Source organism: Hemiscyllium ocellatum, chromosome 13 (assembly GCF_020745735.1).
Source record: "Hemiscyllium ocellatum isolate sHemOce1 chromosome 13, sHemOce1.pat.X.cur, whole genome shotgun sequence".
NCBI lineage: Eukaryota > Metazoa > Chordata > Chondrichthyes > Orectolobiformes > Hemiscylliidae > Hemiscyllium > Hemiscyllium ocellatum.
This window is the reverse complement of record NC_083413.1, coordinates 19,860,450-19,887,932: the sequence shown is the minus strand read 5'-3', so window position 1 is coordinate 19,887,932 and position 27,483 is coordinate 19,860,450. Positions and strand designations below refer to the sequence as shown.

Genomic DNA, 27,483 nt, shown 5'->3' with positions numbered 1-27,483 from the left:
TTAGACAAGACTTTATAACCAAGAGCTTGTATGTCTTTTCAGCTGATTTAGAAATACATCTCTCATGGGATGTGGGCATATTTATTACCCATTTCTGGACACCTTTGAGAAGGTGGTGGTGAACTGCCCTCTTAAACCACTCTAATCCATTTGTTGTAGGCACATCTATGATGGCGTTAGAGAGGGAGTTCAGGATTTTGACCCAGTGACACAATATATTTCCATCTGGATGGTGACGGATGTAAAACGGCTGGGTGGGATTAGTTTAAAGAAAACAAGAGGAATTCTTCCCAGTGCTATGGGCGACATTCATCTTTCAAACATCATCAGTAATACCAGATTATCTGTCTAATTATCTTAATGCAGTTTATGGGAGCTTGCTGTGTTCCCTGTTTCATGTCAGTGACCATATTTCAAAGGTCTTAAAACACTCTGGGACATCCTGAGATCATGAAATGCACTACAGAAATGCAAGCTCTTTCACTCTTTGTCCAGATTATGCAGCTAACGAAACTTGGAAATGTATAACTGGAAGAATACAAGTCAAAAACAGATGTTACTACTTCATTGCATGGCAGAAGGTTTTTGTTGAAGGGAGATGGTGGTTGCTGTGTAACTGGGCATATAATTATATGGATATGCTTCTAATCAACTCAGCATACAAAAAATATAATCCATGCAGTGTATATTTAGTCCACATATGCAACATAAATTCTATATAAAGCTTTGCCTCTCCTGTGACCTCCATCTCAGATGTAATCTCACTGTGCACAAATTAGGATGTTTGCAGTAGAATCATTTAGACCAAACAATATCACAGCTACATACTTGAACAGCTTGTCTGTCAGAGCTGCTGTAGACAGATATTTGTGGTGCCTGTGTCCTGGGCGACGTGCTGACTGTTGTCGTAGTGGTTGATGTTGTTGTACTTTGGTCATTTTCCATGGCTGGTCACTGCACAGCTTCAGACAATCAGCACATTAGTTACAAATTTCAGAGATGCGAGGCTTCAAAGCTGAAAGATAGCAAAATGGGGACAATTTACGTACATTCCTCACCATCTTCACTGACAAGGGGGTATTGTGGACATCCAGCTACGTCTAAATGGTGATAACCAGCTGCCCTTTCCACTGAAATCACTCTCAAAGAACAATATGTGATCAAAAACCCTATCTTTTTCAGGCAATTCAACCTTGCCACCTGTACCTTCCATGAAAATAAAAATCAGACATTGTAAAATGGGTTGCTGATTTGTTTCATGCATTTGACATTGTCACACAATATTTAGATAGCTGTTCATCAAATCAGAATGATTATGATCTTATGACCAGACATATTTCTCTCATACTGATCATGTTCATTGCTCTGTAAATTTCCTATACCAAGTGAGTTTTCCGTATACTTAACCAATACTAGAGCGTACAATGGTTCATTGTCATTGAAACATAAAATATTTTAAGAAGGCTTGATAGGGCAGATGCTGAGAGACTGTTTCTCCCTCAGTTGCACTCTAGATTAGAGATTTCGGAAGTCTAGATTTTCTAGAAGTCGGGGCTCTTCCACTTAAGGACTGAGAATGAGAAGATATTTCTTTAGTCAGAGTGTTGTGAAACTTTTGAATTTCCTTTCAGTGGGCTGCAGATGCTATTACTGTGTATATTCAAGACTGAGATTGATGGGCTTTGGGATCCTAAAAGAATCAGGGATAATGAGGTCTGACATGAAAACGAATTGAATTGCCATGATCCTACTGCATGACAAAGCACATTTGAGCAGCCTACTCCCATGCCTAGCTCTTATGTTTTGTCAATCCAGTATATTTCAGAAGACCAGCTGAAGTATTGCGAGGTTGGAGCGAAGTCAGGAACAGCTTAGAACTTGGAACTATTCCCTGGTTTTTGGAATGGACCCAGACAGTGATAATTAAGTGCAGCAAACAAAACAGTGATGATTTACTGGAGTTCATTATCACACTGTGAAAAGCTGTGCGCCAGAACATTTTTACAAGCTGACACACAGAACCTCTTTACCACTGCCAATGAGTTTCTGGATCCATATCATTTGTATGACAAATGTGGTATATAGAAACTACCTGATCGGTAGACTTCGAAAACAAGTTTAACAATTCATCATTAACTTCTCCATTACAGTGAAAATAAACAATAAGAAAATTATCTGGGAATTAACACGTTGGAACAATCTGCAGATACCATCCTCCATATCCCTGGTTCTAATCTCAGCAATCAAAAGATTTAACTGTAGATGTAAAGGAATTACAGAATGAAAGCAACATAAAAGGGGCCCATCATAACAGTACCATCACCTTCGTGATGCTACCCAATTAGCCCATTCCCCTGTTCTTTCACATTTATTCCTTCAAGTATTTATCCAATTCACTTTGAAATAATTATTGAGTTCCTACTACCATCCTCACAGGCTCCTAGGGCAGTGACCTAGGCCCAACCATTATCAACTGTTTCATCAATGACCTTTCCTCTACCATATAGTAAGAAGACCAGTCACAAGTCCACAGATGCTGAAGCAGTCCGTATGTGTACACAGAATGACCAGGACTGGTAGGTGATAAGTAACATTTGTGCCATGCAAATGCCAGGCAATGACCATTTTCCTACAATAAAGAATCTGGTTAGCACTGATTCGATGCTGAACCTCGAGGAACAAGAACAGCGGATAGATGGAACATAATTACCTGCAAGTTCTCCTCCAAGCCACTCAATATCCTTATTTGGAACCACGTACCATCCCTTCACTGTCAGGAGGTTGAAATACTCTCTAACAGCATCATGGGTGTACCTACCCAAACAAGCTGCAGTGATTCAAAGGCTGTTCACCAGCATTTTTCAATTAGGATGGGCATTGAGTGCTGGCCTAGATGGTGATGCCCACACTATGTGAAATACTACAAAAAAGATAGTCTATTTTAAAACACAGCACTCACTGCATTTTTTTTTCCCTTCAATTAGTCTCTCAGAGTCATAGAGATATACAGCATGGAAACAGACCCTTCGGTCCAACCCTCTCATGCTTTTGCCAATTATTTAGATCTCTTTTCTGTTTACCAAATCTTTTCAGTTTCTCTAAATTTACTTGTGTGCAACTTTTCAAATGACTTTGTCTCCTTCTGTACAATATTCACCGAGTCTTCTCTGTTCTTGAGAGAACAAGCCTAGCCCCTCCAGTCTCCAATTCATCCTTTGGGATTCATACTGGTGAGATGATTGACGATTTATGGCTGATTTGAAATTTGTATAGTCTGTGTGCTCAACTCTCCTATTGTTGGCTTGAATTATGTTTTGCTGGATGCGGGGATGTGGCTATGGATAATGATTTTGCATTATTTTCAATAATTTTGCATTGATTTCAATATAACAACTGGCATATTGCACACTTAACATAGCAGAACTATCACAAGGTGTTACCATTAAGCCACCATCACCACCACCACGGGTGACCAAAAGCTTTAAGGAGGGGAGAGTACTATGGAGAGGTTTGGGAAAGGAATTCCAAAATTCAGGCCTTAGACAGCTTAAGGTACAGCCACTGGTCACACTTTTGGAAATCAGGAACTGAAGACAGAGAAGGGTCTCATAGAGAGTTATAGTGATAATGGCAAAACCAGCAATCCAAATTAGTGCACTGGACATTAATTTAGATTCTGGTGTCTGATCTTTCTCTGGACATGCCTGAGGGAATTCCAGGCATGAGAAAGTACCACATCTGTGCGTCTCTTGAATCCTTTTCGAAAGCTGGCCAGGGTTTTACTGCTCATCTGATCTCAGTTGGAGCCTGCACACAGACAGCAGTGCCAAATCCATGTGACAAAATCCCTTAAATCTGTTTATTTACTCATAAAAATATATAGCTACGATGCCCACCATGCTCAGGTGCGATAACTTTTGCCTCTGGTTAAACTACTCTTTCTGAATTACATTAGTATTCTGTAACTGTTCCTATTTCCACCTGCCCAGGAAGACAAATGGAAACAACAATCAAGATATTGTACTTTTTGTCACAGCATCAACATCCTTAGAAAATACTATCAGATGGCAGGTGGAGAATGTCTGCTTTGAAAATAGCATTCATCCCCCACTAGGGTGGCAGGTGTACTACCAATTTTGATGGTATTACACAGGAACTTTCAAAAGTTGATTGGGGAGATTAAGGGATGCCTGGGATCAAATGAAGGAGGAGTATAGGGGGAATAAGAGTACACTTCAGAGGGAAATCAGGAGGGCAAAAAGCTTTAGCAGATGGAGTAAAGTAGAATCCAAAGAGATTATACCAGTATATTTAGAGCAAAAGACTAACTTTGGAGAGAATAGGACCCCTCAAAGACCCTACAGGATCACCTATGTGTGAAGTCACTGGAGATGGGCGAGATTCTAAACAAATATTTCTCTTCAATATTTATTGCGGAGAAAGCTACAGAAGCCTGGGAATTCGGGAAAATAAACAGTGATGCCTTGAAGAGTCCACATTTAGAAGAGTTACTGGAGGTCTTAAAATCCATAAAGGCAGATATATCACTGAGACCCGATCGCTGGAACATTATGGGAAGCTGGGAAGAAATTGTGGGGCCCCTGGAAGAGATATTTATATCATTGACAGCCACGGGTGAGATGCTGGAAAACTGGAAGGTGACTAATGTTGTGGCGTCATTTAAGAAAGGTTGCAAGGAAAAGTCAGGGAACTAGAGACCTGTGATCCTCACGTCGGTACTGGGTATTTTGTTGGGATTATGAGAAAGTGGATACACATTCATTTGGAAAGGCAAGGACTGATTAGGGGTAGTCAGCATAGTTTTGTTCATGGGAAATCATGTCTCAGCAAGTTGATTGAGATGTTTGGAGAGTGGCGAAAATGATAGATGAAGGGAGGGCATTAGATGTTGGCTAGATGGACCCCAATACACATCATATAACACCGGATATAATCCAAAGGAGTTGTGGGGATGTACACGCTCTCGGGGCACCGCCTCTCTCTCTCACACACACATAAAAGTCTATGGGGTGAATTTGCATTTGCAGATACATTAATCTATAGACAGTCAGTCAATGTGACATTTTATAAATTCCTACATTGGAAATAAAACCAGTCTGACTCCAGGTTAGGAAACAGACAGATTGTAACCTCACACCTTTGGTGCATTGTTTGAACTGAGATGTCACCTTTCTTTATCCACTGATAAAACCTTAAGTTATCTCACTGCTGTGACTTGAAGAAATTGTAGGATTTACATATTAATCAATCGAAATCTGCATCCCCATTCTAAGTGATGAAAGACTTAACAGCCATCTAGATTTGTCTAATACATTGCATCAGTTTTTTTAGATTAGGTTAGATTCCCTACAGTGTGGAAACAGGCCCTTCAGCCCAAACAGTCCACACCAAACCTCCGAAGAGTAACCCACCCAGACCCATTTCCCTCTGACTAATGCACCTAACACTATGGGCAATTTAGCATGGCCAATTGACCTGCACATCTTTTAGGCTGTGGGAGGAAACCGGAGCACCCGGAGGAAGCCCAGACAGATATGGGGAGAATGTGCAAACTCCATACAGACAGTCCCCCGAGGCTGGAATCGAACCTGGGACCCTGGTGCTGTGAGGTAGCAGTGCTAACCACTGAGCACTGTGCTGCCCAGTTTTATGACACTTTGATCTTTTACTTATAAAATCTGTGTCCTATCTACCTGCCCCACTAGCTACCTGACAAAGGAGCAGCACTCTAAAAGCTTGTACTTTCAAATAAACCTGAAGGACTATAACCTTGTGTTGTATGATTTTTAAATGTGTCCAGCCCAGTCCAACACAGGCACCTCCACATCACATATGGACTTCGACAAGGTTCCACATGGTAGAATGGTTAGTAAAGTTAGATCATATGGGATCTAGGGAGAGCTAGCCAGTTGGATGCAAAATTGGCTTCACGGCACGAGACACAGGGTGATGGTGGAGGATTGTTGTTCAGACTGGAGGCCTGAGATGTGCGGTGTGCCACAAGGAATGGTGCTGGGTCCATTGTTGTTCATCATTTATATAAATGATCTGGATTAGAATATAGAAGGAATGGTTAGAAAATTTTTAGATGAAATCAAAATTGTGGTATAGTGAAGAAAGCTATTTAAGAGTACAATAGGAGCATGATCAACTGGGCCAGAGGCAAAGAAATGGCAGGTGGAGTTCATTACAAATAAATGCAAGATGTTGCATTTTGATTAGACAAACCAGAGCAGGATTTACACCGTTAATGGTAGGGCCCAAGAGAGTGTTGTCAAAAAGAGAGACCTATAGGTTCAGATACATAGTCCCTTGAAAATGGGAGACAGGGTGGGGAAGAAGCCATTTGGGCACGCTTGCGTTCATCAGTTAGAGTACTGACTACAGGAATTGGGACATCATGTTACAGCTGTACAAGACATTGGTAAGGCCATTTGGAGTGACAAGGATGTTCCAAGGATGGGCGATTTGAGTTATAAGGAAAAGCTGGATTGATTGTGACTTCTTTCCCTGGAGGATAGAAGGTGACCTTATAGAGATTTTATAAAATCATGAGGGGTATAGATAAGATGAATAGTCAAGGTATTTTCCCCAGGGTAGGGAGGCCAAAACAAGAGGACATAGGTTTAAGGTGAGAGAGGAAAGATTTGAAAAAACCCTGAGATGCAACTTTTCCATATAAAGGGTGGTGCATATATTGAACAAACTGCCAAAGGAAGTTGTAGAGATGGATACATTACAACATCTAAAAGATATTTGGACAGGTACATAAGAAAGGTACATATGGGCCAAACACAGAAAAATGAGATTAGTTTGGATGACAAGGACGAGTTGTGCTGATGGGGCTGTTACCCATCTGTATAACAAACTCTTTCTCTATAGAACTATGACTGATACTGCCTGCCACACAACTTGGCTGTCTTTGATACAGCCAAGAGTGCACAGGTACACAGCTGTGAAGGGCAAGTTTGAGGAAAACACTGCAAATTGTTCCTCTGCACATAGGATTAACGCCTGGAAAGGAATTAACAGAAAGGGTGGCTAATGGCAGGAATTTCACCTAAGTGACAGCTTGGTGCTACCTTGGAAAGCAGAGATGTACCTATTCCAGAAAGTTACTCAAAATCTCTGTGTCTAGAGGTGGGATTGAAGTCAACAACAATTTTACAGTTTGGGGGGGGAAAAAGAAGAGGGCAACCAGCATTGCTTCATCATTTTGCCTATTTCCTAATCATTCAAAATTAAATGGCTGAGCAACGTCTTGGAAGCTTAAATGGGGGCAGGTCAAACAAATAAAAAGTTTTGACTTGTAAAAAATGCAAAATCTATTTCTGCTTTTCATTTATTTCTCAGTTTTCAAACTATCCTGTGCATGGAAGGTATTCTGGCTATTGGGCACACTGTTTTGAGGATAGAGAATCATGAGGTAATTATGGGCACTGGGTCTACTGTCCAAACTGAACCTAGGTAATGATCGATTATTACTAGTGTTAAGTGGTCTCGGCCAGTTTTGGTGACAGGAGAGGTCTTGGGTCAAGAAGAGAAGAAATAAATCACTCAGGATTCTACCTTGTCATATTTCTTCTCACATTAGATTCCTGTCAACTGGAACCCACTTGGCAGCTGTCACACCTCTTGAAGATTGTGAGCTTGAGATCTCCCCAGGGATTTCAGTACAAAATCTAAATAAGTGCACCAATGCTGAGGGAGTGCTCTCCTGTTACAGATGCTGTCTTTTGAATCGAAGATCTGTCATCTTATGTGACAGTAAAAGCTCCTACTAAACTGTTTTGAAGAACAGCTGGAACATTCTTCTCAGTTCTTCCTAAGCGTACTTAAATGCAACCAACACAATAAAACAGATTTTCTGGTCATTGTGGGAATTTCTATAATTTACAAAAAGTAAGAAATTAACCAATCAAGTTCCTTAATTTGTGGAATAGATGCGATTTGTATTATTTTAAAGTATTAGACAAAAGAAATTAGGAAACAGCAGATAATCTTTTTACACTGTTAGTTGTTCTTGATACATAAGGTTAATGGAGAAAGTGAGGACTGCAGATGCTGGAGATCAGAGCTGAAAATGTGTTGCTGGAAAAGCGCAGCAGGTCAGGCAGCATCCAAGGAGCAGGAGAGTCGATGTTTCAGGCATGAGCCCTTCTTCAGGTTAATGTTCATGTAACATATGTTCCATCCTGGATGTAAGGTTGCACACTGAGTTGGAAGGTTCATTTTCAGAGGTTTTGTCACTATACTAGGTAACATCATCAGTGTGCCTCCAGTGACGCTTTTTGGTGGTATGACCCTCTTTTTATTTACATGTTTAGGTTTCCTTGGGTTGGTGATGTCATTCCCTGTGGTGATGCCATTTCTCGTGGTGATATCATTTCCTGTTCTTTTCCTCAGGGGGTGGTAAATGGAATCCAAGTCAATGTGTTTGTTGATAGAGTTCCTGTTGGAGTGCCATGCTTCTAGGAATTCTTGCACATGTCTCTGTTTGACTTGCCCTAGAGTAGATGTGTTGTCCCAGTCAAAGTGGTGTCCTTCCTCACAAAGACATGACACTCTCTCACTATTATCTTTACATACGGATGAGGAAGGACACCACTTCAACTGGGACAACACATCCATCCGAGGACAAGCCAAACAGAGACATGCACGACAATTCCTAGAAGCATGACACTCCAACCAGAACTCTATCAGCAAACACACTGTTTGGATCCCATTTACCCTCCCCTGAGGAAAAGAACTGGAAATTACATCACCACCAGAAATGACATCATCAACCGAAGGAAACTTAAATACATAAATTAAAAGCAGGCCATACCACCAGTGCTTCACTAGGGGCTCACTGAAGATGTTACCTGGTATAGTGATGAAATGTCAGAAGACGAACCTTCCAGTTCAGCGAGCAAACGTACATCCAGAATCTCAACCTGAGCTACAAATCTTCTCAAAACTAGCTGATATATTCCATCCATTATTCTAATTTCACTCAGTCTGTGGTAGGAGATAAGGAGATCTATTCTAGCTTTCCAAGGAAGTAGAGGTATCTGTATCAGTTTTCTTATGTATTCGTAAATATATCTGACCAAATGTAGATGTATTGTTGCTGCAATACATTAAACCTCTGTTAAAAAACACTTCTTTTGTACATACTCTACAGTTGTGTATCCTCTTTCATTGATTGCTAAATAGGCTCAACTAATAGCAAATGACCTTTATCCAATACAGCAGACTGTTAGAGATGGGAAAACACCAAGATACCAAAAGTGGTTAGCTGAAAAAATACTACAGGTTTAGAGCAGTGCATTGTAACAGAAATAATAGTTTCTGGAATTCAGATTGTTAGACTCAGTGCTATATACCTGCTGGTTCCTTTTAATCAGGAAACTAGAGTAATTCTAGATGATTATCCATTGAAGGTGAACTGATATCGCCCACTTTTGCAATGGGTATTGCTAAGCTTTCTGGTGAAGCTCTGGAGCTTAAAGAAGCCTCAGTTCCTGACTTCCCCCCCAGACTTTGGGGAAAACAAAAGAGTAAGGTGGTACAAATAGGAGATAGGGTAGTCAGGGTGCTGGGTACTGTTCTCTGCAGCTGTAACCACAAGTTTGTGTTGCCTTCCTGATGCCATAGGTAATGCATCTCACCGCTGATGAGGAATTTAGAAGGGGGTGTTCCATGTGGAAACCAGTGACATGAATAAAACCAGATGAGCTGCTCAGAGAATTTGAAGCATCTCAATTTAAATGCAAAACAAAGATAGTCATCTCTAGACTGTAATCTACATCATGCGTCAATTGGTATGGGGCAAGCAGATTTGAGAATTAAGTGTATATCTGAAAGTGTGTAATGGCAAAAGGGATTTTGATTCATGGGGATCTGGCATCATTTCTCAGGGAAGAGCTGTTCTGCTGGGATTGGTTGCATTTAAATTAGGCCAGACCAGTGACCAACAGTATAATTAGAGCTGTAGGTAAAGTGGAGCAAGGGCTTGTGTGAAGGGAGATTTAGAAATGGTCAATCATTGGCATATTATAGCATTGTGGTAATGCCAAGAGAAGGGCAGAGATTTTAACAAAAAAAAAGCATGCTAATGAAGAAGATCATTGCAGGGAACAGAAATAATAAAAATGAACTTAAAAGAAATTCGTCTTTATCTATAGACGAAGCATCTGTAATAAGTTGGGTGGCTCATTCCCCTGGATCCTCTCATTCTCTCTTCCCCCATTCTTTTCAATATCCTTATTTTAGCACTGGCAACTGATGCTGTGTCCAATCACCTGTCTAAAATCTCTGAGCCAATGACCATGGGCAGTCATTCATAATATCAGGATGACCTTTATCCCTGTGACCACCTCTATTTGAAGGTTAAATTTTATTCCTTCCAAGAACAATGACTTCTTATATTTCAAAACATTACATTCACAAAAGAGTAATATGGTGCCTGATAAATATTTTGTTTACCTTTGCAGAAGGCTACTTACGACTAACAGTTCAATGAGTCTCATGCTACACAGGAAATACTAAATATACAATACTAAAATAACTCAGTTTCAAAGGGAACCCAAATTCCTAACATTTGTGAAAAGTAAACCATTTTTGACCAATTTATTGGCGTTCTTTGAAAAAATAACGTGCTTTACATAAAGGGGAACTGGTAGAAGGCAATCTGGTAAGGTGCCACATTAAAAGTTATTATAGAAAACAAATCTCATAATGTAAGTAGGAGGTGACATATTAGCATGGACAGAAAAGTTGCTAACTAACAGGTAGCAGAGAGCAGCTACAAATTGGTAATTTTCCCATTAGCAAGATGTAACAAGTGATGTGCTCGAAGGATCAGTGCTTGGGCCTCAACATTTTACTTCAGTGAAAAGACCAAAGATATGGGATGGAATTTTAGATGGGTAAAGAATAATAAAAGAAAAAGAGTCACCAGTATGAATCTAATGTTTAAGCATTATTTAAGAAAAAATGAGGAAACATACTGGAGACTTAAATACCAGCTAAAGGCCTTAGTTTTATTTAAAAGACCTGTTGTGAAACTTGAAAGGGTTCAGTGAAGATTTACAAGCATGTTGGAGGGTTTGAACTGTGGGGAGAGGCTGAATAGACTTCTGCTAATTTCCCTGGAGTGTCAGAGGCTAAGAAGTAGCCTTATAGAGGTTTTTAATGTCATGCGGGGCATAGATAGGGTGAGCAAGTTTTGAGAATATTTGTAGCTCGCGTTGAGGTTCTGGATGTAGGTTTGCTTACTGAGTTGGAAGGTTCATTTCCAGACATTTTGTCACCATACTAGTTAACATCTTCAGTGAGCCTCCGGATGATAGTTTGCAAGAACTGTAACAAACACTACACTGGACAACCAGGCAGAAAACTAGCCACCAGGATACATGAACTTCAACTAACCATAAAACAATATGACCCTCTCTCACCAGTATCCTTACACACAGATAAGGAAGGACACCACTATGACTGGGACAACACATCTATGCTAGGACAAGCCAAACGGAGACATGCATGAGAAATCCTAGAAACATAGTATTCCAACCAGAACTCTATCAACAAATGCATTGACCTGGACCCCATTTACCACCCTCTGAGAAAAAAAACAGGAAATGACATCACCATTGGAAATGACCACCACAGGAAATGACATCACCAACCCAAGGAAATCCAAACATATAAATAGAAATCAGGAAACAGCAGCAGTGCTTTGTCTGGAGGCTCACTGAAGATGCTACCTAGTATGGTGATGAAACAGCTGAAAATGAACCTTCCAGCTCAGTGAGCAAACCTACATCCATAGATAGGGTGAAAGTCTTTTCCTTAGGGTGGGGAGTCTAAAACTAGAGGGCATAGGTTTAAGGTGAAAGAAGAAAAGGACCTAAGGGCAACATTTTAACACAGAGGGTGGTGCATATATGAAATGAGCTGCCAGAGGAAGTGGTAGAGGTTGGTAAAATGACAACAGTTGAAAGCCATCTGGATCGGTATACGAATAGGAACAGTTTAGATGGATATGGGTCAAGTGTCGGCAAATAGAACTAGATTAATTTAAGATACCTGATCAGCATGGACAAGTTGGACCAAAGGGTCCACTTCTATGCTGTACCACTCTACGTCTAAAAATATTCACTGATCCTACCAATCAGCTGCTTTTCCTGCACTTACTATAGTTTGTGACATAACTCCACAGGTTGTGACACAGGTTGATTCACAAGTTTTAACATCTCCCATTTACTTCTTACACTGGACAGTTTATCATTTGTAGTTAATGTTATTTTAAAGTGTCATTGTCCCCCTTTGCACCAAATTTCCAACACCATAGTCAATAACCCACTCAGTTTTTTTTATCTCACTCTGTTGCAGTTGTGTTCACACTGACCTTTGCAAAGGCACATTCCAGAAGGAGATGTGCGACAGTCTCTAGCCCTCACCACCTCCCCCTCCCCTCCCCCCCCAACCCTCAAAGCTGCTTTGAGGGCAGAAAATGGTGGTTCAGACTGACCAGGTGTACATGAAGGATCTCGCGGGTAGTGCCCTTCTTACCACCAGCCAAGCAATGTTTTGGTGCTTGTTGCAAAGTTCTGGTGGTGAGGCATTCTGCCAAATGACTTTGACAGTCTGTTCAGTGAACCATGTGAGAGGAACTATTCTCTCCTTTACTCACAGAGTCTCAAGGAAGCTGACTATCTCTGATGGACTTGTGAACAAAGTGTTTTTCTTTGCAAATTTCTCCACAATGGACAGGTGATATGGAATGGTCCAATTACTTCCACGTCAAGGAGGCCAATCCCATCCTTCAAAATACCAAAGACAGTTGAATCTCAGTACTGAGGGATGCACTAAAGCTTGAGGCAGCTGCTACCAAGGTGCAGTGGGGAAAGACTATAGCCTGAGGTTTTCCTGCTGAAGTTAAGTGGAGTTCCACTCAGTTATTGGACACTCCTAGTGACTCATGCATGGAAACATAATCTTGTATGTGGAAGAGATGTTTTTGGTTTGTTTAGATAGAGTCAAACTTCAATGTTTGTTTCCTTGATATGCTACTTTACAAACCAAGCTGCATTTGTAACCATGTATACAAAAAATATTTTTTATAAATAAAGTATATTTTTGAAATGAAAAAAGAAGTTTGTTCATAGTGACCTCAGTTATCGAATCCTTCCCTTGCCTCAAACATATGTTAATAGTATCTTGCATAAGAAAGAAATGCCTTGGGATTCTAGGATTCGAGAGGATCAAGTTCCATATTGTTTGTTCTCAATATGTGAAAACTGTTCAGAATCAGACTGCTATAGTGACTATTTTTATGAATAGAGTGTATTTTTGAAATAAAAAATGTATGTTCCTGTACTAGCTTCTCAGGAGTTTTAAAGAATGAGAGGCAATCTCATTGAAACATATATAATTCTGAAGGACTTGATAAGGTACACACTGAGCTTATTTCTACTGGTCAGAGAGTCGAAAACATGGGGGCACAGTCTAAGGATAATGAGTCAATCATTTAGAACTGAGATGAGGAGAAATTATTGCACTTAAACAGTTGTGAATCTATGGAATTCTCTACCACAGAGGGTTGGTGGATGCTGCTTTGTTGAATGCATTCAAGGCTAAGATAGACAAATGTCTGATCTCTCACGAAATTAGGGGATACGTGGGGCAGTCAAGAAGGTGAAATCAAAGCTCAAGATCAACACTAACAGCAGAACAGGCTCAATGGGCTACCTGGTCTACCCCTGCTCTTAGTTGTTGTGCTTTTGTGTTCTTGTGCATTATGATGTTTTAGCACTTAGATTTGGCGCATGTCCAGTAGTAGGAAAACACTTTTCATCTGCACTGACGACTTTATGACTGTAAAATGTCTCAGTTAATAGAGAACTTTTCTCCTTGCAGCCACCTTTTTATTGTGGGGACATGCAATACCAAAATTGTACACAGGATCCCTTAGCAAAATTATTATTTTTAAACATCCCAACATTCAAGAGTTAATCAAAATGCCCCTTCAGCTAATATTTGCAGATTTATAGTGATCGTATCTGATTTAATCCCACAAACAGGTTTGGACTTGATTTCCTAAAGATTTGACAGCAAACTAATTAACATTGAAAAAAAGTGCTTCGTTGATGTTCTCAATATTGGATTTTGCTATCTAATTGTGCAAAGTTAAGATTATTTTTCTTTTCACTTTCTCCCATCATGTGTCTTATTACTTGCAGGCACCACTCCCTCTATGAACAAACCATTCAACTGTGAAACCTAACACCAAGATGCCTACTTTCAGTTGTACTTCTTTCCAATATGCTTTCACCACCTCCACATCAATCCCACTGAGATTGGGAATTTAGCTCACCGAGAATCTCAAATGCAATATATACTGATACATCAGTGATGTAAAACTCAGTTTTTCCCATTCATGTTCAGCTTGAGAAAAATCTATACACACTGCCAGTAACTAAATAGCATTGTGCTTTAGTACACTCACAACTTAGAATGTCAACCAGAGCAAAAATGACCCTTGGATTGCTCTCAACTGGCAAGCTGCCAATCAACAATACAATCCCAAGGAAAGCTGAAAGCATTAAGTAAACAACTGGCAACACAAAGAATGGTAGCGCAGGTTCTATCAAATTTCATTGATCTACCACCAAAGCGATCATTTTTGAAGTGGTTACACTGAATCTCATGTATAGAATCTTATTGTTGGGTAAACCTGGGAATATGCGCTTCCAAGTTTTTATGTATTTTTTGACACTTAATTTGGTGCATTATCCAATAGTCACTTCGCATATCTGCATATTATATAAAAAAATCCAACAAGAATTTGTACTGTAGAAGCTTTGCCTTCCAATGTCATACTTTCTGGTCATGCCCTAGTGTCAACATTTGTTGTCCAAGATACAATCCATTCATTAACCAGTGATTTTTAAAAAATATTATTTAGTAATTTATCACTTTTATTTGTGGGGCCTTATGTACAATTTTTGTATCGCATGTCCCCATAATAAAAAGGTGGTTACAGGGAGAAAAGTTCTATATTAACTGAGACAATTTACAGTCAAACTCCTCAGTGTAAATGAGAAGATTTTTCCTACTACTGTAAATCACAGCAACACAAATGTCAACATTTCTCTATCAATTTTTTCATCCCAATTGTCACAATGTATTTGGAGCCTCAAGAAGCTAGGTGGCTCTGTCAAAGTTTTGGAAGCTTACTCACAGCTTGTGACTCTCTTTTCATCGTGACTGACCATGACCACTGCAATGGGCATTTGGCTCGTGCCACTAATACAAAATAACTGCATTTATACAGGACAAATAGTAGAGCAGTAATGACATAAATGATGTGTTTTTCCATATTCACCCAGGGTTAAATATTGATGAGAACACTGGGGAAATCTAACTTGCTTTTAAAGTTCAAATATTACCATAATTATGTTTGTTTTAAATTAATTCCATGATTACTCCATCGCCATGATCTTATCTGAAGTAGTGCCTTAGATTTGCTATTATTTTACTATAGCTTTTTTTATCATTACTGCTTAATCCACGAACCCTATCCAGACTTCAACATCTCTCCTGTGTCTCAACTATCAGCAACAGACATAAACAGGTTGATTTTGAAAAAGGCCCTTCTACAACCTCAGGATATCTCCAGAAGACCATAATCTAAAGAAGCATACTTAGGCCATTCCACCCATTGGTTCTGTTCTGTCATTTCATCTTGCTGATACATTTATCAACACCATTATCCTGCATTCTCTCCAAAATGCTTGATCCTCTTAAAAAATCAAGTACCTGTCAACTACTCTCTTAAATGCACTCAACTTTGCTGCAGAAGGATGTAAAGGCTAAGAATTCTAGAGTCACCAACCTCTGGCTGAAAAAAATTCTCATCTCAGTTCTAAAGGATCATTGCTTCATTCTGAAGCTATGCCCTCAGGCCTTCATCTCTCTGACGAGCAGAAACATCTTCTCCATGAGCACTCCAACCAGGCCTCTCAGTATTCTGCGTGTTTCAGTAACATCCTTCCTCCTCCTTCTAAACTCCATCAAATACAAACCAATGAAATGCCAACATATCCTTCCTTAGATACAGAGCCAAAGCTGCTCATAATATTCCAAATGCAGCCTGACCACAGCTTTATACAGCCTCACCAGTACATCTCTGCTCGTGTATTCTAGTGCTCTCGAAATGAAGGCTAACATTGCATTTACCTTCCAAACCGCGAACTGAACCTGCATGTTAACCTTAAGAGAATCCTGAACTAGGATTCCTAAGTCATTTTGTGTTTCAGATTTCCAAAGCCTTTCCTCAATTAGAAAATACTCTCAGTCTCTACACTTCCGACCAAAGTGCATAACTTTCCCACATTGTATTTCATCTGCCACTTCGTTGCTCACTCTCCCAGTCTGTCCAAGTCCTTCTGCAGTCTCCCTGATTCCTCAGTATGACTTGTCCTATTTATGTCATCTGCAAACTTAGTAATAATGCCCTCAGCCCCTTCGTTCAGATTGTAAACAACTAACCTGAATAGCTGTGGTCTCAACACTGACTTCTGCAGAACTCCACTAGTCACTGGCTGAAATCCTGAAAAAGATACCTTTATCCCCACTCTCTTCCTTCTGCAATTCATCTAATCCTCTATCCAGGCCAGTACCTTGCCACTAACATCATGAGCTCTCATCGTATTTCGCAGCCTCTTGTGTTAAAAGAGGCTTTGTTAAAAGTCTTCTCGAACTCGAAACAGATCATAGCCATGGGCTCTCCTTTGCTTAACCTGTTCGTTACCTCCTCTAAGAGTTCTGGCAGATTTGTCAGACATGACTTCCCCTTGACAAAGCCATGCTGACTCAACCCTTTTCTACCATGCACTTCCAAGTACGGCACAATCTCATTCTTAGTAATGGACTAAATTTTTACCAATAACTGAGGTCCGGCAAAACAGCCTATAATTTCATAATTTTTGCCTCCCTCTCTGACACTTGAAATATTGACACCAATACCTTTGCAATCTCCTTCAGACCTCTGGTCTGGACATTTGGTCCAGGCGACTTATCTACCTTCAGACCTTTCAGTTGCCCAAGCATCTTCTCCTTGGTGTTGCCCACTGCACTCACATCTGCCCCCTGACTCTTCTGAACTTCTGAGCTGCCGGTGTCTTCTACTGTGAAAACTGACGCAAAGTACCTCAGTTCCTCTGCCATTTCTTAAGACTATTGGAAAAGGAGGCTAGAGAATTAATAATGGGGAACAATGTCCATTTTATTACTCCCTTACCTTCTGGATATTTAAAAAAAGCTAATATAAAAGAAGATTTTATTATTTGGTAGCCTATTCTCATATTTCATCTTCTCTCCATTATTGCTTTTATAATTATCCCCCACTGGTTTTTAAAGGCTTCCCAAACCCCTGGCTTTTTTCTTTGCTTTTATGCTATCCCTGATTTTCCTTCTCAGCCATGGGTCGCCTCCCCTTAATAGGTTTCCTCTTCATTGGGATAAATTTCTACATGCCTCCCGAATTACCCTAAGAAATCCCTGTCATTGCGGCTCCACTGTCTTCCTTGCTACACTCCCCTTCTAATTAACTCTGGCCTGCTCCTCCCTCATGCCTTTGTAGTCAATTTTTCTCAATTGTAGTACCATTACATCTTGAGTCCAGCTTCTCCCTCTCAAACTGCAGGGTAAATTCTATCATGTTATGGTCACTGCCCCCTAGAGGTTCTGTCACCATAAGTTCCCTAATCAGAACTGCTTCATTACATGTCACTAAATCCAGAATTGCCTGCTCCCTATTGGGTTCTACCACAAGCTGCTCCAAAATTAACCGCCTGGTAGACATTCGGTGGCACAGTGGTTAGCACTGCTGCTTCACAGCACCAGAGATCCGGGTTCGATTCTCGCCTCAGGCGACTGTGTGGAGTTTGTACATTCTCCTGTGTCTGTGTGGGTTTCCTCCCACAGTCCAAAAATGTTCAGGTTAGGTGAATTGGCTATGCTAAATTACCTGTAGTGTTACATGTCGGGGAATGGGTCTGGGTGGGTTGCGCTTCGGCGAGTTGGGTGTGGACTTGTTGGACTGAAGGGCCTGTTTCCACACTGTAAGTAATCTGATCTTTTACTTAAGATCTATTACCAACCTGGTTTTCCCAGTCCACCCGCATATTGAAGTCTCCTATGACTATTATAAGTGCCCTTCTTACATGTCTTTTCTATCTCTTGATTTATATTTTTTCCCACATCCTGGCTACTGCATAGTGCCCTGTACACAACTCCCAGTGTCTCTTATTTTGTGGTTCCTCAAACCTAGATTCTACCCCTTCCAACTCTATATCACTTGCTATCGATTTAATTTCATTTCTTACTAAAAGGGCAACCCCGCCCTTCTGCCCATCCTTTCGATAGAAAATGTATCTTTGGATATTTAGGTTTCAGGCTTGATCTTCTTGCAGCCCATATCTCTGTGATGCCTGCGGTAGCCACAACATCGTATCTACTATTTTAAATTTGTACTACAAGCTCGTTTACCTTGTTTTATATATTGTGTGCATTTAAGTACAAGACCCTCCTCAGTCCTGCATTGACTGTCCCCCCCATTATAGTTGCTCTGCCTAAAGTTAAGATTCCTGACCCTTTCCATACTCGGTCTTTTTATTTGTTCTGGAAACATTAGTAACTTCTGCTGAGCCACCACCTCCCCCTGCCTCCCCCCCCCCCCACCTCCCCACAATTCAACATTTTCCATGAAACTCACTGACCCTTGAACCTCCCACCCTCCCTCCACACCCCCCCCCACCCTATTGTTTACTTTACAGCCCTATCCACAACCATAGAGTCATTAATTCACAGCGATGTGCAGCACTGAAGCAGACCTTTTTGTCCAATCTGTCCACGCCAATCAGATATCATATCTAATCTAGCCTCATTTGCCAGCATTTGGCCCATATCCCTCTAAACACTTCCTATTCATATACACAACCAGATATCTTTTAAATGTTGTAACTGTACCAGCTTCCACCATATCTTCTGGCAGTTCATTCCATACACTCACAACCCTTAGTGTGAAAAAGTTGACCCTTAGGTTCTTTTTAAATCTGTCCCTTCTCACCATCATCCTATGCCCTCTCGTTTTGGACAACCCTACTCTGGGGAAAAAACTTTGACTACTTACCCTATCCATTATCCTTGTGATTTTATAAACTTCTAGAAAGTCATCCCTCAGCCTCCAGCAGTCCAGGGAAAAATGCACTAGCCTTTTCAGACTCTCCCCAATAGTTATGTGCTTCACCAGAACTCGTGATCCTAGCATGAATCAGGTGAAGCCTGTCCCATCAGATAAGCTCCCTCCCTCCGCAGTACTGTTGGCCATGACCCATATATTTGTACCCACCTCTCCTGCACCAATTTTTAAGTCACATTTACCTCTTTAATATTGATGTCCCTGTGCTAACTTGCTCATGGTTCAGGTGGTAAACTGGAGAATATCACCTTTTGGGTTCTACTTTTTAATTTAGCACCTGACTGCTCACATTCCCTCAGCAGAACCTCTTTCTCCTTTCTACCTATAGTGTTGATACCTACATGGACCATGACAACTGAATCTTTCCCCCCAACTCCAGTTTCCTCTGCAGTCCACAGGAGACATCCTAAACCTGGGCAGACAACACAGCCTTCTGGACTCTTGATCCTGGCAACAGAGAACAGTGTCTATTCCCCAGGCTATACCATCCCCGATTACAACTGAGCTTTCTTTCCTCCCACCTCTTTAATGCCTTCCTGTTGGTCCATTTCTTCATCCTCTCTACAATCCTTTAAGGTAATTTCAAACCTGTTAGACAAGCTCAGTGGCTTGTCAGGACTACTTCAGCACTACCTCCTGGATGCTTCTTCCTGCTTCACTTACAGTCACACCCTCCTTCATAAGGTATAGGAGCAGAATTAGGCCACTTGGTCCATCGAGTCTGTCCTGCCATTTGATCATGGCTGTTATGCTCCACACCCCCAGTTTCCTGCCTTCTTTCCATAAACCTTCAACTCATTACCTATTAAAAGTCTGTCGAACTCCTCCTTAAATTTACTCCCTGTCCCAGCATCCACCACACATTGGGCTAGCGAAGTCCACAGATTCACAACCCTCTGGGAGAAGTAGTTTCTCTGCAATTCTGTTTTACATTTCCTATCCCTTATCCTAAGACTATGAACTCTCATCCTAGAATGCCTCACAAGAGGAAGCATCCACACCATGTCTATTTTATCCATACATTTTATCATCTTGAATATCTCAATTTGATCTCCCCTCACTCTTTTAAATTCCAGAGTATAGGCCTAAACCACTCAATCTCTCTTCATTTGACAAACCCCTCATCTCTGGGATCAAACTTGTGAACCTCCTCTGAACTACCTCCAAAAACACATTTTTCCTCAAATAAGAGGACCAAAACTGTGCACAATACTCCAGTGCAGTCTCACCAATTCCTTGTCTAGTTTCAACAATACTTCCTTACCTTTATATTCCATTCCTTTAGCTATAAAAGCTAAATTCCTTTCACTTTGTTATCTACTGTACCTGCATGCTAGTTTTCTGTAACTCATGAACAAGGACACCCAGATCCCTCTGCATGGGAGCACTCTAAAGTCTCTTCCGCATTTAGAGAATAAGTCACCTTCCCATTTTTCTGACCAAAATGAAGACTCACACTTATCCACGTTAAGCTTCATCTGCCACATTTTGGCCCATTCTTCTAACTCATTTATATCCATTTGTAAGTTTTTTATTCCCTGTCCATAACTGTCGACTGAATTCAAAGGAGTTAATCAGTTTTTTTAAAACTAAGAACTAAGTAATTTGATTTTAAAAATATTTGTACTGGTCATTTCGTTTATAGCCTGTAAATATTTCCCCTATCTACCTTCAATCTGAAAGTAACCTAGTCAAAGTAATAGCTATCACTAATGAACTTATGGCTTATCTGTGATGTCACTGTTTTTTTGGGCCCCGATCCTTGTCTTTATCCTGTTAAAAAAACATTGAAACTATAAGCCAAAAATGCATCTCTTGCCCTCTGCATCAACTTGCAACTTTGCCACCAAATTCCCCATTGCCACCAAATTCTCCAGTTAGAGACAAAAAAACTGCAGATCCTCGAAATCAAAGTAGACAAGCTGAAGGCTGGAAGAACACGGCAAGCCAGGCAACATCAGGAGGTGGAGAGTACTGAAGAAGCGTTATACCCAAAATGTTGACTTTTCCAACTCCTGATGCTACCCAGATTGCTGTGTTCTTCCAGTCTCTTGTTTGTCTTCTAACAAATTGCCCAAACCGTACACTCACATGGACTGTGTCTCACCCTGGATGTGATCTCTCCTTCCAGACAGTGTGAAGCTTACAAATAATATTTCAATAATAATTAACACTAATTAAAGCCCTATTCAGGATGCAGGCCATTGTGCACTGATACAAAAGCAATTATGTTGGGATGGCATTGCCTTATGGTATAACAGGTAGACAATTACTCCAAGAGATCCAGTTAATGTTCTGGAAACATGGTTTGAATTTTCATCATAGCCAATGAGAAATTTGAATTCAATGAAAAACCTAGAATTGAACTTCCATAAAATCACTGTCAACTATCAGGAAAACACTTAATGATTAGGTTAGATTCCCTACACTGTGAAAACAGTCCCTTCGGCCCAACAAGTCCACATTGACCCTCCAAAGTGTAACCCACCCAGACCCATTTTCCTCTGACTAATGCACCTAACACTATGGGCAATTTAATATGGTCAATTGACCTGACCTGCACATCTTTGGACTGTGGGAGGAAGCCAGAGCACCTGGAGGAAACCCACGCAGACAGGGGGAGAATGTGCAAACTCCACACAGACATTCGTGCAAGGCTGGAATAAAACCTGGGACCCTGATCCTGTGAGTCAGCAGTGCTAACCACTGAGCCACTGTGCCACTCTGCCCTTACTTGGCACGGCCTACACTTGACTCCAGGCTCAGAGCAATGTGGTTAACTCCTAACAACCTTCTGGACAATTAGGATGCTCAGGAGAAAGTGAGGACTGCAGATGCTGGAGATCAGAGTAGAGAGTGTGGTGCTGGAAAAATACAGCAGGTCAGGCAGCAATCGAGCAGCAGGAGAATCGACACTTCGGGTATAAGCCCTTCATCAGGAATGAGGCTTGTGGGCTGGGGACTGAGAGATAAATGGGAGGGGGTGGGAGTAAGGTAGTTGAGAAAGCAACAGGTAGATAAAGGTGAAGGAGAAGGTGATATGGTGGAAAGGAGGGTGCAGCGGATAGATGGGAAAGGTGTTGAACAGTAGTGTGGTGCCAAGTTGGTGGCATGGGACTGGGAATAATATGGCGGGATGGGAAATGAGGAAACTGTTGAAATATACATTGATCCCATGTGGTTGCAGGGTCCCAAAGCAGAATATGAGGCGTTCTTCCTCTAGACGTTGGGTGGTAACAGTTTGGCGATGGAGAAGGCCCAGAACCAGCATGTCCTTGATGGAGCAGGAGGAAGAGAAGTAGTTTTCAGCTACGGGGTGATGGAGTTGGTTGTTGCGGGTATCCCAGAGATGTCCTCTGAAACAATCTGTAAATAGGCATCAATTCTCCCTGATGTAGAGGAGACCACATCGCGTGCAACGGATACAGTAGATGACATTGGTGGAGGTACAGGTAAATTTCTGTTGGACGTGGAATGATCCTTTAAGGCCTTGGACGGAGGTGAAGGGCGTGATGTGGGAGCAGGTTTTGCACTTCCTGTGGTGGCAGGGGAAAGTGCCGGGAATGGGGTCTGGGCTGGTGGGGAGTAAGGGGTGGACCTGACGAGGAAGTTGGGAAGGAAATAGTCTCTCTGGAACGCTGATAGGTGTGGGAAGGGAAATATGTCTCTGTTGGTCGGGTCATTTTGTAGGTGACGGAAGTGGCAGAGGATGATTCAATGTATATGGAGGTTGGTGGCATAGAAGGTGAGGACCAGGGGTGGAGTGGGAGGTTGGTTCTGTCCTTGTTGCGTTGGGAGGGGTGGAGGAGATACACTGGAGGGCATCACCGACCATGTGGGAAGGGAATTGCAATCTTGGAAGGAAGACGCCTTCTGGGAATTTCTAAGGTGGAACTGCTCATCCTGGGAACAGATAGGGTGCAGGGGGAGGAATTGGGAATAAAGGATAGTGTTTTTATAGGAGGTAGGGTGGGAGGAGGTAGAGTCTCGTTAGCTGTGGGAGTCAGTAGGCTTGTAGTAGGTTTCCGTGGTTAGTCAGTCGCCGGATATGGACTTGGAGAGGTCAAGGAAAGGGAGAGAGGTATCTGAGATGGTCCAGAAGAATTTGAGGTCAGAGTGAAAGGTGCTCAGCCAACATCACCCACACTCATGCGAACAAATTTTAAAATGTACTTCAAAGTGTTGTTTTTGTATAAGTGTGATATTATGAAAGTATAATCTCACTATTAATTTTAGATTGATTGTGTTCAATTGTATGCAGGTGGCAAGCATTAATTGGAATTTCAATGGAGTACAAAGGGACAAACCCTCTAGTGGTACAATGATAATGTCCCTACCAATGGACTGGGAGGCTCTGGTTCAATTCCCCCCTGCTCCAGAAGTAGGTAACAACATCTCTGAACAGATTGATTAGAAAAATAGTTTTTTTTTTAAAATTACAAAGGATCGTGTCCTCAGGGGCTGAGTGCATTAACTAAACCCATATCAACATCTAAATTTAATTTTAATTTAGATGTTTGAATTTCACTACAGCAACCCTGTAAGGGTTTATTACCCTTCAACTTGATTTCATTTATATTAAGGGTTAAAATGGTGGCGCTGGAAAAGCACAGCATGTCAGGTAGCATCCGAAGGGCAGGAGAGTCGACATTTTGGGCATAAACCCTTCATCATCTCCAGCATCTGCAGTCCTCACTTTTTCTTAATTTATATTAAATAACAGAGTAAAGCGATGTGTATCAAATTAAGAAGTGCTTTTAACATAAACAAATATAAGTATTGGATTTCGCCTTTATTCAGCCAATCCTTCACCATATGGTTTTCGGAGCATAACAACAACAACATGAGTGAATTTCTTTAACTTGTCACCTGACATTTTTACTGTATAAGCTGTGTAATTAGTAGCCTCTGGATTAGAAGATTTTGCATTCAATAGTACCAGTCCAGAAACTTTGGGCTCATTATCTGGACTAAGACTTCAGCACAATACTGAAGAATTGTTACACCATCATGGGTGTCTTTCAAATGAAATTTAAATTGAAATCACATTTTACTCTTCAAATGTACACAAAAGATGCCATGAAAATGAATTATCCCAGCCAGTTCTGTTCCCTCAACAAACACCATTAAAAAAAAACAGAATATTTGGTCATCCATTAACTTTAGGTTTCTGGGACCTTCCTATACACTAATTTGGTGCCTTGTCACTGATTTTTAAAAATGTTGGGTCAATATTAGAAACTGCCTTACAAGAGTTAGGGAGCTATTCCCAGTGTCACAGTCACTGTTTATCCCCCAAGATCATTAAACTGGATCATCTGGTCATTGTTAGTTTACTGTTTTTGGGAGCTCAAGAATAAGCTACACCTCTAGTAAAACTCTTGCAGCACAGCCACAGGGCTGGCACCTACCCTGTAATAGGGAAAATTGTCCAGATGTGTCTTGTCTCCAAAAAATAAAGACAAATCCAACACAGACAATTACCACCTTGAAGTCTGCTTTCAATCAATAGCAACTGATGGAAGAGACCATCAAAAATGCTATCACACAGCACTTGCTTTGCCAAAACCTGATCATTGAGACTCACAGAAGTGCTTAGCAATAGCCAGTTCCAATAAGAGAGAATCAAACCCTTGACACTCAATGGCATCGCCATTACTGAAACTTCCATAACTTTCTAGGATTACCACTACTACAAACTTAACTGCACCAGCCATATAAATAGTGTGGCTAAAACAGCAAATCAGAAGCTAGGATCTTCATGGAAAGAACTCACCTCCTGTCTCCTCAGTGCCTGTCCACTATCTAAAAAAGAATAGTCAAGAGAGTGTGATGGCATACTCTCCACTTGCTAGAACAATTGCAATACCTACTACACTCAAGAAACTCTACCCCATCCAGAATAAAGCAGCCCTGCTTGATCAATATCCCATCCACCAATTGCAACATTCATTTCCTGATTCATTGACACTAGTAGCAGCAGCAGAGTGTCATCTACAACAGGCCTGAGTTACTTTTTTTTTGAAAAAGCTATTCTGACAAATTTTCCAGCCGTACAATCTCTAAAGTTCTCTTAAGCAGACCATAGGACTGCTGTCTCATTAATGAGAGATGACTATTGGTTGTTTAACCTCACACATCTGGTGAGAGGAGAGATTGACAGGGAAAGTCCTTTATGCTAAACTCAGCCATGTGAAAATTGAACTAAGTTGTTGGCATTATTCTGCATTTTCCAGCCATCATCCAGCCAACTGAGCTAACTGACTTCCCCCAACTACAATCCCTCCCTTCTCCAGGACAACAAGGGCAGTAGATGCATGGGAACACTACCACCTGCAAGTTTCCTTCCAAGCCACACAGCATTCTGACTTGGAACTATGATGCCATCCCTTCAATATTATCTGTTAAAATCTGGAATTCCTTTCCAACTATAGGCTTCCCTCTCCATTCCAACCATGGACTACAACAGTTTAAGAAAGTAGCTTACTACTACTTTCTCAACGACAATGACACTGTGGGCAATAAATTCTGGCCAAAGCAGCAGCGCCCGTATTCTGTGAGTAATGTCTAAAAGGCTGCTTATAAATGCAAAACCATTTTATTTGTTTAGGGAAAAACAGAAGTTAATTGTTAAATACCATAACTGGAACAATAATTAGTGATACAATGAAAACATGCACAATAAAGTATAATTAATGATCGAAAAAAAACTGAAATTGCTAGAAAATCTCAGCAGGTGTGCCAGCATCTGTGGAGAGAAATCAGTCAACATTTTGGGTCCTGTGGCCCTTCCTCAGAATGTTTTCTTTATGATTGGAAGATGTGTAATATCATAACTTATTTTTTCAAAAAAGAAATTCTTGTTAGAATTCTTCCCTCAAACCAACATTTTTGCTGATGGCTCATCAGAAAGTTCCGCCCCTTTAATAGAATGAACAGAGCCCTGGGACTACAACATCCAGAAAACATTGCAGGCTGTGCGCAAGCTCAGTAATCCCTGTCTATTGTAAATACGTCACGTCTCGCATATATTCAGTAATGGCATTTCGCTTAACAGCACAAAAAAAATTGTAAAAACTGAAAGCTTTTGAGCAGATAGGTGGAGTGAGATGCTATGCATTTGAATAATACTCCATTCATTGTAGCAGTTATCCTTTTCCGAACATGTAGATTACTACAGGAACAGTGCTAAACAAAGCTGTCCTCACAGTTCATACAGGCAGTGTGCAAAATGAAAGAACCATTAACAATATTCAATTAAAATGTATTTCTATATTGCATAGTGAAATACCCAGTGAATTATAACTCCAGTCTGCAGCTTCCCCTAAATGCAGCCGGACTGTAGATTGCAACAAACGACTGTAAAACTTGTCAAGATATATCAATATTTCCGACGTTTGAATTTTAACATTTTATTTCGACTGATTAATGCTTCTCGATTGGGTTTTTAGACGGTGGCAACCCTGATACGATCACAGCCACAAACACAGTCTAGCATTTCTGGAACCCGCAATCTAAATATTCAGAACAATTTGAGTGCATGTCATTTTCAGATCGAATTCGAGCACAACTTACTTAAAATTCCTTGCGAAACAGACACCATGAAAATACTGCAATTATAAGCAAAAATTGCTGTTAGCGTAATTAGTCAATGCAATTATTACTCGGACTGTATTAATTGGTACGTGAAGCGTAGCGGTTGGGGGGGGGGAGGGGGTGACATCTCTGCAGTGAGGTGAAGATGATTTTTATGCATCATATTTTGCGGGAATGGTGCATGGACTTACCTGCATTGCACCGGTGTCACGGAGCTTGCATCTCTTTCTCTCGCCTATTTAGTACAGGTTCTAATACAGGGTCAGAAACACAGTCACGTAATGCACTGCGCAGAGTCTGGTGCAAGCAAAGAAGGGAGGGCGAAAGACACATCCAAACGAAACTTGATTTTTTTTTCTTTTTATATGAAAAGTAACGCACAGCACCACACAGAGCACAGGAGGGAGTAGAACAGGTCGAGTGGTGTAAAAGCTAGATAGATGTTAGAGCTTACCAGATTTATGATTAAAAAAAAGTTTTTCAATTTCTTTCCGTAAATTGAACGAGTCACTTTCCAACCACTATCACACGGTGCCATCCCATAAAATTAGGCAGACAGAATAAATTGCATTCTTACGAACCACCTCTCCCCCCCCACACACACACACACACGA

At 40.9% G+C, this 27,483-nt stretch overlaps 1 protein-coding gene across 2 annotated transcripts in view; it reads right to left on the bottom strand.

Annotated features, from left to right (window-relative positions):
* Positions 1-27,115, bottom strand: part of LOC132821458 (polyhomeotic-like protein 3) — a 106,934-nt gene extending 79,819 nt beyond the window's left edge. For both annotated transcript variants that reach the window (XM_060834047.1, XM_060834046.1), the window contains exons 1-2: positions 27,061-27,115; positions 829-1,015 (exon numbers count right to left, since the gene is read on the bottom strand). In XM_060834047.1, coding sequence (XP_060690030.1) covers positions 829-945 — 117 coding nt within the window. In that variant the 5' untranslated portion in view covers positions 946-1,015; positions 27,061-27,115. The remainder of the gene's footprint in view (positions 1-828; positions 1,016-27,060) is intronic.
* Between the last annotated feature and the right edge of the window lie 368 nt (positions 27,116-27,483).